This window comes from Sebastes fasciatus, chromosome 20 (assembly GCF_043250625.1).
Source record: "Sebastes fasciatus isolate fSebFas1 chromosome 20, fSebFas1.pri, whole genome shotgun sequence".
NCBI classification, from domain to species: Eukaryota; Metazoa; Chordata; class Actinopteri; order Perciformes; family Sebastidae; genus Sebastes; species Sebastes fasciatus.
The window spans coordinates 6105986-6122556 of NC_133814.1; the positions used below are offsets into that span (position 1 = coordinate 6105986).

The following is a 16571-nucleotide window of genomic DNA, read 5'->3' on the forward strand; positions in this document are numbered from 1 at the left end:
GGTTTGGTTTAAGGGGTCAGGTCACAAATAATAAAATGCCCCTTGTGGTATCTACCTATGCACATACACACTACATGGACCAAAGTGGACACCTGGACATCTCACTCGTATGTAATTATTGCACATCTCTTTTCAAAACCATGGACATCAATATCCTGCTATAACAGCCCTCTCTCTTCTAGACTTGTGCCCAGTCAGCTGATGAGGTCCATTTTAAGGCTAGAGGGCGGGCACTACATCACGTTTTCTCCATTTAAGGCCATCCTAGAGGGCACTTCATCCCATTTTTTTATACTGGAACGGCACCCTAGAGGGCACTTAATCATGTTTTCTCCATTATAAGGCCATCCTAGAGGGCACTTAATCATGTTTTCTCTCTTTTAAGGCCACCCTAGAGGGCACTTAATCATGTTTTCTCCATTATAAGGGCACCAGATGGCACTTGATCACGTTTTCTGGTTGGCTCTCTTAAAAAAATACTCTCTGAATATTAGTTTTTTTTCCAATTGCAAACTGGTCTGACGGCATCACTGTTTCTTTGCACTTTGCACCTATAATTCACTCACATTACCTCCTGCTACACAACCTGCTCTTCAGTCTGAGTTGCAGAGCTAGTTCTCTGGCCTTTGAGTCACATGCAAGAGGAAATTAACCATTATTAATGTAATTAGCTTCACCTGTGCTCACTGTGAGAAATACACGTGTTACCTTCATATACACGTGTATTATTATAGCCTATACTTTCAAATAAATTTCCAATGGGTGACTGTGACATTTCAGGAAATGAATGCTCCAATTGTGACATACAATGCGTATTAGTTTAAAGTTAGTATCTTGTAGCCTGTGTTAGTGTTTCCTATAGCCTAGTCCCTACAGTAGCCTATTACTGTAAACAAATAGGTGTATTATTTGGTGATATTTGCATTTATTGTTTTAAATCTCACCAACTGGTTAAAACAGTTTATTTTTGTATAGACAGACGAGTCTGGAGGAGCTACAGGTGGTGTTTATATGTTACTTTTTAGTAATCTATGTTTTATTATTACATAACAGTCTGCTACGTTTATGGCCTACACTTTTCTTTTTTTTCCCTTAGGTAATCCAGACGCGGCTCATGATTGGCTGTCACCGCTGTGACGGACACACTTACTGACCAATCGGCGCTCGTTCCGTCGATTGCCGAGAGGAAGCGCGCTGCTGATTGGCTGCTGGGGAGCCGAATGGGCGGGTCTTGTTAAGTAACCTGTCTAAGAGTTCATAGTGTGCGACCTGTTTAAGTTTTGTCCTAGCATTTCATGGGAGCTGTCAGGCTCGTGAAAGCCCAAATCGGACTCTTTTCGATTTAATCTAATATTGATTTTTGTGAGCTCTGAAATATTTTTTATATTATATATATATCCTATTTGTAATTTAAAGGAAAACAAACATGAGCACTGATATCCCTGAGGTTTTCAGGGCTCTTCTTGATAATCTCCCCAACTTTGATGATAATGGTAAGTGTGCAAATCAAAGTGTGTTTTGTTGGACTTTTACATGCAGCATCGTGACTTCATATTGTTTGTTTTTTTTAATGCAAAAAAGAGGATTGGCGTTTTTAAACAGAAATATCTGCAAACGACTGCGTGCTTGTTGCGTAATCCCCGTCAGCTGAGCTGGATGGGAACCTGTCGCCAGCTGCTGAGGGGGTCTGTGGCATTTTGGTGATCATCACATTGTAATATTTAAAATGCTGACTTTCTTGACTTTAACCTATATAGGTTACACAACTAGCTGCTGTAGCTGAGTGAGATGAACAGTGAATCTCTACCTGCTTGATCACTAAATGTTTTTTTTTAGCCCATCACCCCAAACTAAAGCTAAATAATTGTACAAAAGCTGCAATCATCATTATCTCTGCATTATTGCTGTGAAAAACCTATTGGGGAACAATGTCAATCTAGTGAGCGTGGTTAGTCTGAATAGTGAGGACTGTTAAACCAACATTTGCTCCCAGCAAGACCTGTCCATCCTGTTGCATCTTTAAACAAAACTAAAAGTGACCTTTAACCCCAACTAGACCCTATAGCAGGGGTCAGCAACCTTTACTATCAAAAGAGCCAATTTAGGCAAAAAAAAAAACAGTCTGGAGCCGCAAAACATCTGAGCATTGTGATGAAGGTAACACAGCTTATAGTCCAAGTATATAGTATATAAGTCTAATGCAGTGAGGGCCAAAGTGCAAATGTACAACGGAGTATTAGGGCCACATTGAGGGAAAAAAATCAGAGATTTCCAGAATAAAGTCATAATATTACGAGAAAAAAGTTGTAATGTTACGAGAATAAAGTCATAACTTTACGAGAAACAAAACGATGTAATATTATGAGAATAAAGTCATAACTTTAAGAGAAACAAAACGCTGTAATATTATGAGACTAAAGTCATAACTGTAAGTGTAAAAAAGAAAATAATACGTAAAATTCTACTTTTTTTTCTCGTAAACCTATGACTTTATTCTCTAAATCTCAAATAATTTTTTTTTCCTCAATGTGGCCCTAATACTCTGTCTTACTGTCGTACCCTGGACCTCAGAGCCACAGGTTGCTGACCCCCTGCACTATAGCAACTTTATCAGAAACACATTGACATTGGGTGATACACATAAAGAATTACTCCCCCCCCACCAACCCACCCCCCACCCCCACACCCCACCCTACATAAATCCTGTCCTTGGGATGTGTTGATCAGATAAAAGAGAAGATTGGATAAGGAAAAGCATTATGGTCCTGTTATTGTACAGGCTGGTGGGCTTTGTAGATCCGTGATTAAATCACTAGGTGGCTCTGTTGTTTCCTTTCTCTGGATCATGTTTAGTGAGATCAGATTAGAGTCAGGTAATATCATTACATTGAGAGGTTTGTTTTTGTTGTTGCCGTTGGCCTCATTCCACCTGATTTAACAATCACTCAGTCAGTCTGTTTCTGTGTGTAATTTAAAGGAGCACCTAAAGAACCTCACAATAAGTATAATTAATTACATACATTCTTCATTTTCTCTCTCCCATATTGGTGAAATGTCCATCGTTATCTTCCACCTGCTAACAGTTAATATAATGAGGTACTTTGGCAATTATGGATTCATAGTGCAGTAGTTAGGTTACAAAACTCTTTGGATATATTTGATTGTTTTAAGTTTTTTTTTAGAGCTGTCCGAAGATGTTCACATTAATTCTAGTAGTCTGAAATGAAGTTATGGGGTCATGAGGGTCATACAAACATGGGAGTGAAATTAAATTTTTTTGGGTGAGCTGGTCCTTTAATCCAAAAATGATATCAAAGAATAACTTTATAGGTTGTGCTGGCCATGGTAATAGGCTGCAGGGCTTACAGAGACAGTGCACTTTGTGTGATTGGGAATTGCTCCAGGACCTTCGACGTGCAGTTGCTAAGAATTTGCTACGTAGGCTTCAAAATCTTGGCTTCTTTATTTTTAGATTGCATTGTCGACTGCATCACCTGTGGCAAAGCACTTATATGATCTGTGAGCGTCACATTGCTTCATGCATATAACACGGCGTGACACAGGGCTCAGTACAGTAGCTGTTCCCTTCTGAATTTGTTGATTGTATTTGCTGTTCATTCACTGATAGTGAACAAGGATTTATTTGAGCAAGACCACACAGAATCCACAAAAGCAAAATATGCTGCAAACATCCCTAAGACTTTTCAGCACAGTCATGCTGACTATGGAGTTTGTTTTCAGAGAAAGCCATTCACTTTTAATTCACTTTGCCAGAAAGGGAAGTGGCTTTGTGGGCAGATTAAATTAGTTGCCGTGCATCCATGTGAGCCAAAACAGTCCGTCTTTGCTGCTGCTGTGTCCAGACATACCTGCATCTGTTAGCCACATGGGACTTAACCGTGAGTGTAATATTATATGATCACACCTTTGACCAGCCACCGATGTTTAAAACTTAAAACAACTTGTATCATGTGTGATGGTTGACGTAGAAAAAGAACTGCGAGGCGTCGTAGAGGCAAATGTTTGATTCATTTGATTTAATTGAACTTAATGTTTGTTTGAGGTTTTATGTATGTTTGCTTTTGACTTAGCCAACTGTCAGTTAAGAGTTAGTGTGTTTATGTAATATAGCAGTGTTACAGGATGTTTCTGTCTTAACACTAACACACAGAACATGCACATTTTAGTCAGGGTCATATGGAAATGTTTCTTTATAGGCCCTGTTCTCTAGTTCTCTAGTAAAACAGAGTGCCTGAAAACTTTAAATAACAGTTTCTCTTTTTTGTTGTGTAGACTACTGCAAAGAAGTATTAAAAATGTAAGTTAGAGTTGCTGACTTTATTGTACATCATGGTTCATGGTGATTGTCATTTAGTATTCTGTGATAACAGGTAGTTTAATGGAAGATTCTTAAGGTCAAGTCCTAAAAGGTCAAGTGTCAATCATTTTTTTCTTAGGAAAGTCAGGGCATTTTGACTTATAGTGCGTACTTAATTATAATATTTCTGGTTGTGTTATTAATTTAATGCCAGGTAGGTTATAGGTACTTTACATCGCCGAGCTCACGTGCCATTTACTGTAGCAGCCTACCCCGAAGGCTTCTCCTCATAATGTTGTGCCAAAAACAGATTCTGTGAGACACATACAAGCAGCATTGGACAAAAACGTCCCCCTCCCAGACAAAAATAGACACATTGGAGAGAACATTTGGAGAATGCGTCCGTGAATTTAAATGTATTCATCTGTCAAAGAAAACAGGATGTACTAGCATTAGAACTATTTTTTGTTGCAGGATGTGGATGTGGGCCAGCGAAGAGAGTTTTGATCAAGTGTTTGATAAGGATGAACCAGACAAAATATTGCAAACAAGCAGTTTCCTATGCAATGGCTGAAGGTGATGAGGCAGGAATATCAGCCACCACCTCTCATGGTGAAGTTGTCATGAGACTGATCCAGTTCTGTTCTGATCTTTGCCCTTGGGATGTCCCAGCTGCAGCAAAGCACCCAGAACGCACTGCAACGTAAAGCCCATAAGTGCTACTCATGACGCGGCCAATTGCACTATTGCATCACTTCGCCGCCCCTCCTCTCATGTTCTGTGCATGTGAGTGGAGCCGCTCCATTGGTCAGAGCCTGTACACATGTTAGGGCGAGCAGCCGCACGTGTTTTTTCCATGTGAGCGGTGGCGCTGCAACATAACAACATACGTTCACTATATGTTGTATTCTTGGGGCAATGTTTTTTTTAGAAGTGTGAACGAATTTGCAGGATAAAAAAAATGGGAACCCGCGTTTAATATGTAGTGTAATTTGTGAAGATGATAATGTGATGACACTGCTGATGCATTAATTAGCTCTTAACTAAGAGAAGATATTCCTTTATTAGTCCCGCAGTGGGGAAATGTGCAGTGTACAGCAGCAAAGGAGATACAAAAAAACAAAATGCATCAGCTAACAGTAAAAAAAGAGCTAAACAAAGTGTAACAAAATATGAACCATTTAAATAGAATGAAGTATAAAAATAGGAGCAGTATATACAGTATTGACAATAAACAGACTATTAACAAAATTGCACAAGTGGAAAATGATATTGCACAGTGAGAATTAAATGAATGAATGAATGAATGAATGAAATTCCACCTGAAAAATATCAGGTAATTGTCAGTGTTTTGGTGTGTAAGTGGTCTATTGGGAGTAGTGCTGGTTGTTAATCACTGAAAAGTTGAAAGTGTGCATATAATATGGGACATTGTTTAAAATCTAGATAAGAAAACAAACTTGATGACCTCAGGACCTAATAGATTCCAGACTACATGGATATATGTATCATCTCAATGCCTTTGGCTCGTGACACATTTATTTTCCCCTGTTAATGTATTCTGTGGAACATATAGATACATAACTCGGTCAACCAATGAGAGCTCAGCTAGGTGCGACGTGACGCCCGCTATTGGCTCCTCACTATAAACCCCGCCCCCTCTTTGAGCCATCTAATTAATATTCATGAGACGAGGGCCCGGTCGGCCAATCAGCATCAGGCTGGGCGGGTGTGTACAGACGAGGAGGTGCGGTTTGTTCCGAAACACCGAAAACCAGACGACCTACTTTTTTTCAGAGAAAGTGGATGTGTGCCAGTGCAGAGAGTTTTTTGGGGATGCTCTTACCGTCGTGGTGGATTTAAACACATTAGAGACACCCTGTATAACTATTGAGTTTAGGATAACGTGAACAAACAAGGGTTCAACATGTCAGAGCCTATTGTTTTCACCCTGGAAACGGCCTCGGGGGCTCCGGGTTCATTCCCCGTGGTGCTGAAGAAGATCATGGAAATGCCTCCGCCGAATATTCTGGACGGAGACGACGGTGAGTAGTTAAATGGACGGAGACGGAGGGGACAACCATGTGGCGTTAGTTTGTTAGGTCAAACAGTCTAAAAACGTGATAATAACATGTATCACAACAATGTAGCCGACAGAGGATATCCAACATGTGTTTAACAGTTGTGTAGCGATATTAACTTGTGTTCACTATAGAGTACACTGCTTTGAACATAATGTACACAGACCTCTCTTCTTCTCTTCAGTCTGTTTCTAAGCAGCTGATACAGTAACAAAATAAATCACGACGTCTGCTGGCCAAGCTCTGGTATTACACCTGTATGGATGGATTGAATCTAATACCACCATGAAATAGTCAGAATACAAGTGGTTTTATTGCTTTCATTGTTCATTTGCAGGGATTTTTTTATTTTTATTTAACCTTTATTTTACCAGGTTACTCCCATTGAGATTAAGAACCTCTTTTCCAAGGGGAGACCTGGCCAAGACGGTCAGCAGCAAGAACACAAAGTTGCAGACAAAGAAAGAAATAGAGATAAAATACAATTCACAAACACTAAAAGCACTATAATCTGCATTAAAAGAGAACTATCTAAAGAGAAATGGGGGGACAAAAAGGAGTTTTTCTGGGAGTCAGCTGTACAACAAAGGAGCTAAAAACATTGGCATGTCATAGAGTCTGCTTCTAAAGCCTTCATTTTAGATTAAAACATATTTAATGATACCAGCTTCTTGATTTTTAGGTCATTTTGGAGCAAATTCCAGGCTGAGGGTGCAGAATATGCAAAAGCCCTTTCCCCAATTTTTGTCCGAGCTTCTGGGACAGAGAGCACAAAGAGGTTCTGTGAACGCAGTGAATACTGTTCACAATTCTTTTGCGTAATAAAAACACTTCAGTATTGAATCATTTTACACAAAATTTCACAACTTAAAACAAGAGGGGAGAGAGAAAACACAAAAACAAAACAAGACTTCATCTTAAACTATAATATAAAGTGAATTCAGAGGAAAAACAATGGACACACACTTAAACAATGTATCAGTATGGTCATGACAGGGCTCCCCCTTTAATAAATGTGTCTTTTTGGAGTCTCAGGGAATAGGTTATTTGTTCCATGTGGTAAATTTCCCATACCTTCTCAATCCATAAATTGTATGTAGGGGCTCAGGTTTTAGCCACTTAATTGTGATGCATTTAATCGCTGCTATACTAAAGCTTTTGAAGCGATTCTGTGTGGGCCAGTCTGCTACTAACTAGACCCACCTCACCATCTAGACCTTTCTAGACACTCCCCTGATTTTAAATGCACTTTTGTTGATAGAAAGTTCCCTTTCTTTTAGTTGCAATGACTTATTTTTCAGTAATAAGTGAAGGAGAGTGCATGCCTTGTCAAAGATTGTGATAAAAGGTGTCAGTAGCATGTTTCTCTACACTAATATTTACAGTAATGCCTTGCTATTATATGCATCTGTTTTTACTGTGGAATGGGCTTAAACACTCTATTCATAAACTGTCACAACTGTGTTGACCAGAAAACATTTCAGTATGCTCATGAAACTTGCATTGGATGGATCTGAGGTCCATCCTAAAGTAATGACCATTATTATTATTATTACTATTATTGGTATCACGAGGACTCCACTGAGCTTTTAGTAGAGCGTGGAGGACTTCCGATTAAAAGTTTTCAATAAATAATAACAAAAATCGTACTTTGAATGTGAACAGTAATGGTGAACTGGTGAACCTCAGCAAATGTTGTTTAGTTGCAAAATTGAGATTTTCTGTAGCAGATTGCAGTTATGAATTGCATTTATCATCTGTAGCTTGTGGAATTTACGACTGAACCCGTAACTGTCGAAAGTGCAACAAAAACTTGGATTAGGTGCCCTTGGGGACCTTTCTGGGTGGGGTTTCTCTGGAGAAAAAAAACCAACTGAACTCTCAGTTGTGCTTCACTTGAAGAGTTTTCCTTTTGACCTCCATAGGGTTGGACACAAAACTGACTTTAGGGTCATCACAAATGCGTTTACCAATTACTACGAATACCCTCTCTTATATCTAAATGTTTATCTTTCCTGTGTTTCAGACACCGACAAGGAAAAGCTGTGTCTGGGAGTCAATGTGGACCTGGTCGGAGGAGATAGCGACATGGGTCCTTCAGCTGCCCTGACCCCCGCCATCTGGGAGAAAACCATTCCCTACGATGGCGAAAACTTCCACCTGGAGTACATGGACCTCGAGGAGTTCCTCATGGAGAACGGCATCCCCACCTTGCCCGACGTGGACCTCCTAAAGGGCAACCCGGACGGAGACGCCGTGAAGACGGAGAAACGGAAGGTCGCCCCCTCTGCACAGTTGAAGGCCGCCAAGCTGGCGAGCGTGTCCCAGCTGTCCTTGCTGCCCATTCAGGAACTGGAGAAGTGTGAGGGGGAAGTGGTGATCATCACCAAGAGCGACTCTGATATCATCTGTGAAGTTACTGCTGGTGAGTGGGGGTTGGTGGATCAGAGGGTTTCACTAAACTCTTGCTGAGTATGTGTTTTACAAGGCGGGAAACTAGATGTTCAGGATAAGTGAGATGACTCGTCAAGTCCTAGTGTGGGGGAATGGGGGCTATGGTTAAAGATGGTGTTGATGGGGTGACAGAAATAGATTCCGGTGCCTCTGCATAGCAAAGATAGTAGAGTTAACTGCAGGATAATCAGCAGTCGGCACATGTTGGAGTGTCAGTGTGTGTGTTATGGCGGAAAGAAACCACATATTGAATTGTGTCGCCAACCTTCAGTTTAATCTACAGCCGTCCAATTTCTCAGTTCTCGTGTTCCTCTTCTGTTTGCTCAGAGGTGATCACTGAAACCAACCGAGCGACCCCAGAGCCCGAAGACCCAGACGAGATCGAAGTCGACATCAACTACGAGCCAGATCCCACCGACCTGGTGCTGTCGAGCGTGCCCGGAGGGGAGCTGTTTGACCCTCGCAAACACAAGTTCTCTGAAGATGAGCTCAAGCCACAGCCTATGATTAAGAAGGCCAAGAAGGTGTTTGTACCTGAAGAACAGAAGGTATGCTAACACACAACAGTCCAGCAGTTTGTTTCACTGTGTTTGTGCATAGTTTGTTTTATGGAAAACACGACAATAGATAGGAGAACTTAAGCGTAAAGCAGAGCTTTGACATTTAGAATTAGAATAAGCTTCACTTCTTAAGGCCTTTGCACACCAAGTCCGTATGTTTCGTCTGAAATTCGTGCAAATTTACACACCGACTCCGAATCTTTCGTCCGTCATTTAAGTTTTGGAACAGGTTAGATTTTTTGCGTGTTTTTCGCATCCGTCAAAAGGCAAAAGAGGGTTGTTTGACCACTCAGAGCCACCGTCCGTACAAACATCATCATCCAAACTGGCATAATAAACATTTGTATTGTCTCCCAGCACAAAGCACTTCAGGATTAACAAATAAAAGACTAAAGAGATGCGGAATTTGATTGCAGAACTGTTTAGAATCGGAGATGGATGCAAAACAAAGGATGTAGGAAAAATTAGACAGTAGTTCTTGTGCGCTAGGCCGCTAAACAATAGCGTTTTGCTAATGTCTTTCATTTATTAGCCCCGTTTGGGACTAGTGCTATCCATTGCACCCACGTAATTAATTCAGTTTTGTCCTGTATTGCGAACTCACGGACTCGGTGTGCAAGATTTTTGCTTGAGGTGATTTTCATTAGATGATGGATTAAACATGTACGAAAAATTCGGACTTGGTCTGCAAAGATCTTTAGACAACTGGATTATGAAAGAACGAAAGGGTTCCAGTGCTAATGCATGGTGGCCTATGCACCTATAATATTGATTTCTAGTTTAGCTGACACCGTGATACAAAAAAAATTTCATTTGAGAAGGTGGCTGATGAAATCACCAGCCTGTAACTGTGTTATTGGCTTCTAATTTCATCAGCCACCTTCTCAATGCTCGCAGTAGAATTCGGGCCATGTCACAGTGAACCAGCTCTGCGAACTCACAGTGACTCAGCGGAATGACGATATTCAAATTGATGGTTTCCTTCCTCCCCAGCCCGCCTGAGAACACGGGTTTTTGTTTACACACACAAAGGAGCCTGGCTGTGGGCCATATTGAGCACTTGGCTGGGTTCAGATTTGGGTCGAATGTGTTGACAATAACTGTTAAACTAGGTTAACCTGAAGCCCAGAAGGCATGTTTGTCCTGTTTCTTTGACTCAGTGCTTCTTTCCTCCCTCCAGGACGACAAGTACTGGCATAGAAGGAGCAAGAACAACGTGGCCGCTAAGCGCTCACGCGACGCCCGCAGGTTAAAGGAGAACCAGATCACGGTCCGAGCAGCTTTCCTGGAGCGCGAGAACACGGCGCTGCGGACAGAAGTGGCCGAGCTACGGAAGGAGTGCGGCCGCTACAAGAACACAACGGGTCGCTACGAAGCCAAATTCGGACCACTGTAAGGGGACCACGAAAAAGCATGAAACTGTTAATGGACATCCATAGAGCAGGCAGCACAGTATGAGTCACTTTGTTTTCAAATGTCAGGTTAGAAAACATTATTCGGACATTGCTCTCATGAGGCAGTCCTGATTGTTAGTCGTGCCGAAATCCACTGAGAAGACGGTGTTGTGTTACGGAGGGAGTTAGCCGCAGTAGAGGAGTGAGAGGGAGAGGGAGAGGAGCGCCCCTTTGAGACTAGGACAAAAACCAAACCGTGTGAATAATGTTTCCGCTGTTTAATGTTGACCTCTCTCCCTCCTCCCCTTGTCATCCTTCTTCTCTTTCAAGTGCATCGCCGGACGAGGACCAATAGACAGCAGTTGATTTATTAATTTATTTTTTCTGATGAATGAATAAATCAAAACCAACGGCGTTGGAAACTGTAGAATCGATCAGATGAAGAAGAGGAAAGGCATGACCGGTGTTGCCGTGGAGATGCAATAGCATGTAAAAGACCTGATATATCTTTTTTTGTTTTTTTTAAGAATTTGATTTACCATCCATGTGAGTGAGACGAGTGCGAGAGGATATTCAAGTGCTTCTTCAGTACACGTCTTTTACGACTTGTACTTTTATCATGTTTTGTACGCCTTTTGGGCCGAAAGAGATCACTCGTGATGGTTATTTTGGAGGAACCGTGGGTTTTTATTTTTCAAACGATAGATGATACTTTGGGTAGCAGTTGCAATAGTTTAGACGAGATTATTAGTCATTATTTAGATATTGTAGAAAACTGATTTGCAGGTTACTTCCAGTTCTTTCCACATTTGAATGAATTCTGAAATCCGCCTTTTTATTTTCAAACTATGCCGCGGATTATGTGAAGAGCTGGGCTTTTCTTTGCCCACAAAAAAAACCTCTTTAACTGTGACATTTCCAATAATTTAAGCTTCTTCAGGGGATTACAGTGACACTTCACGTACACATACCCGTTACTGGCGGCACAGAGCCGGCACTCCCTGTCTCGGCGTCTTTCTCGCTGTCGCTCTTGTGCCGTTTTTGTCACGGAGTAGGACGCCTGCTGCTTAGCTCTCTGCGGGTTGTCAGCGTAGACTCGTCCATTTACGTCAGTAAGCTTTCAGAGGTGTTGTGTGTAGAATCCACTAATGCATGTACTGTAAATACTTGTAGCCTAAGATTATACTTTCTAGACTGTATTTTTTCCTCCTCCATCATGTCACAATGTGCTCAGCATCATTGGACATTAAAAACTCAGTGTAAGGCAAGTTTTTGCACTGCAAGTTTTGGATACATTTCAAGCAAGGAAAGTGTAAATTCCTGAAATAAAAGAGCTGCACAATGGCCGAGTTTAATGTCTGAAAATGAGTGTTTAAGGCAGGCTGTCGCATGCTAACGGGACTTTAATTAGTGCTTTATTAAAGGCAGCTCGAGGGGGAAATGTTTGACACACTGAGCCTAAAAACTCTAATACAATCAAGCTCATACTTTCCTATTATTCACAACAGGTTACTTGAAATTATCACAAAACTGGGTATTTAAAAAAACCTTTTCACGAGGAGGAAATGTGCATTTAGATTGTATCAACTGTTAAGTTTTTAGGATGTGTTGGTGGACACATTCATCAGCCTTCTTCCTCATTTTGTGTCTGAACTGCTTTGTCTGTTCTGTCTGAGGCGTGTCAGCCGGCAGCGTCTGTTGCCAACAGATTTTTTTTAAATGATTTAATTTTGACAAACCAGGAAGCCTCAATGGGTGCAGACTATATTGGCGCATCAAAAACTCTCCAAGCCATTTTTGTCTGCCAGTTTACAGGGGGGGCATATTGTGTAACAATAATAACATCTGAAAATTAATTACTTTACTCTCCAGTTCTGACAAAAAGGGAAAGCTGTTTTTGTTCTTTTGTTGCTGTGCTTCCAAACAACAAACACAGTGACTTTTCACCAAAATAAGTTCAATATTATGGTCCTTTTTTCCCCATGTGTGAAATATGATTCAAGGTGAAATAAAATTTAAACTAATATAGGTTCCTTTTTAACAATACAACTTGCATTAAATGCATCTTTATCTGTTCATACATCTTTTTTTTTTGGTTAAAGTTATCAGACAAGTGCTATATTTCTTGGGGAGTACATCTAAAAGTCAGGACAGTCACATTTGTCAATAAGTGCAATTTTTACATCAGTAAATTTTGTATAATTCTGACATGAATGATGATGAGCTTCCTGACTACTTTTGGTATTTTTTTAATGCTTTCTGCTATAACGGAACAGGTCAATTTGTCAACTTAAAGGAGTTGTTTTTAACCTTCCTGGTACCGTCTTTGTATTTCTTTGTAAAGAAACGTCATGGCATTTTGAGTGTGGCTACTTTTTGTGTCTTGTATATACGGTATGTATAAATAAAGCCTTGTTGAGAAAGACTAAAAGTGTTGAGTTCTTTCACACGGAGATGTTTCTTTAGATTCTAGCAGTTCATTTAGAAGACCTAAATCCAATCTAAATAAATTGAAGCTGGGGTCCACAGTGAAAGAATGGGTACTGTAGTTTGCTTGAGTCGGTTGGACCAATCAGAGGGCAATATAGAAATATGATCGTATATATAATTCATATAGTAATTTTATTCCTGTATTAATATGTCTACCATATTGTCTTCTGATTTGAGTCAAATTGTGAATTCCGTTGTTAGGATTATTGCACAAATCCCTCACTGTATTAAAACAGTCAAACTTTAAACTTAAGCAGTCCCAAGTTCACTCATTTATGATCTGTTCATGTGGAGAAGTTTTTCCAGGCACTATATTTTCATGTCAATAACTCAACACTATCTTTGCTCACAATCATTTATTTCATTTGATTAATTTCCCTTATATGAAAAGAAGTCCTGTGTGGACTATTGGAGCAGAAGGCAGAGCAAAAACTGTGAAACACTGCCACCTGGTGGAGGAAGTTCAAGGAGAAGATGTGAAAAAAGAGAGATGCTGCTCATTAAACTTAACCTGAAACAAGCTCATCCAGCATTCCAACTCTTGCTATAGAAGTTTATAGTGTCAGTTTATATCATATTTGTACAAGCAAGCTAATAATATATTATGTCTCCACTCTTGTTCACGATGGAGAACATATTTTGTTCCTGGATTTATTCCATAGCTGTGCCAAATTTCCTATGCTCTTGATGAGTATATTTAAACTATTAAGAAGTTTTGTAGTTTAATTCATGTGCGTCCAAAGGAAATATGCCACGTGTTCTGATTGGTCAAAAGTCTTGGTTCAGACATACTTTGGGCAAGTACACACGTGGACAAAATTGTTGGTACCCTTCCGTTAAAGAAAGAAAAACCCACAATGGTCACTGAAATAAATTGAAACTGACAAAAGTAATAATAAATACAAATTTACTGAAAATTAACTAATGAAAATCAGATATTGTTTTTGAATTTTGGTTCAACAGAATCATTTTAAAAAACAAACTAATGAAACTGGCCTGGACAAAAATGATGGTACCCTTAGAAAAGATGTAAAATAATGTGACCATAGGGACATATTAAACTAAGGTGTGTCCTGTAATTAGCATCACAGGTATCTTCAAACTTGTAATCAGTCAGTCTGCCTATTTAAAGGGTGAAAAGTAGTCACTGTGCTGTTTGGCATCATGGTGTGTACCACACTGAACATGGACCACAGAAAGCTAAGGAGAGAGTTGTCTCAGGAGATCAGAAAGAACATTATAGACCTTCATGTTAAAGGTAAAGGCTATAAGACCATCTCCAAGCAGCTTGATGTTCCTGTGACTACAGCTGCACATATTATTCAGAAGTTTAAGGTCCATGGGACTGTAGCCTACCTCCCTGGACGTGGCCGCAAGAGGAAAATTGATGACAAATTGAAGAGACGGATAATACGAATGGTAACCAAAGAGCCCAGAACAACTTCCAAAGAGATTAGAGGTGAACTCCAAGGTCAAGGTACATCAGTGTCCGATCGCACCATGCGTCACTGTTTGAGCCAAAGTGGACTTAATGGAAGACGACCAAGGAGGACACCAAATCATAAAAAAGCGAGACTGGAATTTTCCAAAATGCATATTGACAAGCCACAAAGCTTCTGGGAGAATGTCCTTTGGACAGATGAGACAAAACTGGAGCTTTTTGGCAAGTCACATCAGCTCTATGTTCACAGACGCAACAATGAAGCATCCAAAGAAAAGAACACTGTACCTAATGTGAAACATGGAGGAGGCTCGGTTATGTTCTGGGGCTGCTTTGCTGCATCTGGCACAGGGTGTCTTGAATCTGTGCAGGGTGCAATGAAATCTCAAGACTATCAAGGCATTCTGGAGCGAAATGTGCTGCCCAGTGTCAGAAAGCTTGGTCTCAGTTGCAGGTCATGGGTCCTCAAACAGGATAATGACCCAAAACACAGCTAAAAACACCCAAGAATGGCTAAGAACAAAACATTGGACTATTCTGAAGTGGCCTTCTATGAGCCCTGATCTAAATCCTATTGAACATCTGTGGAAGGAGCTGAAACATGCAGTCTGGAGAAGGCACCCTTCAAACCTGAGACAGCTGGAGCAGTTTGCTCACGAGGAGTGGGCCAACATACCTGTCGACAGGTGCAGAAGTCTCATTGAGAGTTACAGAAATCACTTGATTGCAGTGATTGCCTCAAAAGGTTGTGCAACAAAATATTAAGTTAAGGGTACCATCATTTTTGTCCAGGCCAGTTTCATTAGTTTGTTTTTTTAAATGATTCTGCTGAACCATAACTCAAAAACAATATCTGATTTTCATTAGTTAATTTTCAGTGAATTTTTATTTATTATTACTTTTGTCAGTTTCAAGTTATTTCAGTGACCATTGTGGGTTTTTCTTTCTTTAACGGAAGGGTACCAACAATTTTGTCCACGTCTGTATATCAGTTATCCGTGCAGTAAGATGACAAAAACCTTGGAACCACTGGATGAAGCCTTGTTGAGTATTAAAATATCTTTAAATGTTCCATTATAAATCCAATGTTTTGTGATGTTTGCATGTTGCTGATCAATAAAGAATGTTTTTCGGTGATGACACTTAAGTATACAAATGTTTAGTTGTTATTAATATAAAGCACTGTGTGAGCGTCGACAGGCCCATGCAGCTTCTTGAGTATTTTAACATTCAGAACAGAGTGAAAATCAAGACAGAAATATAAAACTGAGTTTTATTGAAAAGTCAAAAAAAGTTTCTTGAGGTTTGAAAAAAAAAAAAATCTGCATAAAGCTGAAAAACTAAAACAAGAACTGGGCCGTGGTGTCTTCACCTCTTCTTGAAGCCGTACTTCTTCCTTTCATAAAACAGATCTGTTTTAGAGCTGCCCAAGTTCACAATCTTAGGACAGCCATCTCGCTGGAAAGGAAACAGAAAGAAAACATTTAGAAAAACATTTTCATCTCAAAGAAGCCTTAAATCCTTATACAGTCTCTTTTCAGTGACAGATAAGAAAGAAGTGAAATGTGCTGAAGGACACTCACATCTTTCTCCTGGATGGTGCACTCTTTACAGTAGTAGGCGTCAGACACTCCGGGCCCTCCGCAGATGACGCAGCGTCCCTGATAGGAGCCGTAGTTACACTCATCACAGATGCGCACCAGCGTGCACGGCCTCACGTAGGAGTCACAGATGACACATTTGCCATCACCTAAGAGGAGCCGGGACAGGAAGGACACGGATGAGAGAAAATAGGGGGAGGCAAATAAAATTATGTGTACTAAAATATTAATA

The 16571-nt window shown here is 40.3% G+C and overlaps 2 protein-coding genes across 4 annotated transcripts in view; one reads left to right on the forward strand and one right to left on the reverse strand.

Annotated features, from left to right (window-relative positions):
* Window positions 1-1287: 1287 nt before the first annotated feature.
* On the forward strand, window positions 1288-13238 carry tefa (TEF transcription factor, PAR bZIP family member a). Of its 3 annotated transcripts, none has more exons than XM_074621004.1 (5): window positions 1288-1493; window positions 8426-8824; window positions 9181-9401; window positions 10594-10805; window positions 11138-13238. In XM_074621004.1, exons 1-5 carry the CDS (start codon window positions 1427-1429, stop codon window positions 11160-11162), a joined length of 924 nt encoding a protein of 307 aa, XP_074477105.1. In that variant the 5' UTR covers window positions 1288-1426; the 3' UTR covers window positions 11163-13238. The 3 variants fall into 3 exon arrangements, with proteins under 3 accessions (XP_074477105.1, XP_074477106.1, XP_074477104.1); XM_074621005.1 differs by lacking the exon at window positions 1288-1493 and adding an exon at window positions 3753-3899; XM_074621003.1 differs by lacking the exon at window positions 1288-1493 and adding an exon at window positions 6029-6363.
* A 2759-nt stretch (window positions 13239-15997) lies between these two features.
* The window catches only part of phf5a (PHD finger protein 5A), a 373616-nt gene continuing 373042 nt past the window's right edge, over window positions 15998-16571 (reverse strand). Inside the window, exons 4-5 of the mRNA XM_074620638.1 lie at window positions 16322-16488; window positions 15998-16196 (exon numbers count right to left, since the gene is read on the reverse strand). Of these exons, the coding sequence (XP_074476739.1) occupies window positions 16107-16196; window positions 16322-16488 (257 nt within the window). The 3' untranslated portion in view covers window positions 15998-16106. The remainder of the gene's footprint in view (window positions 16197-16321; window positions 16489-16571) is intronic.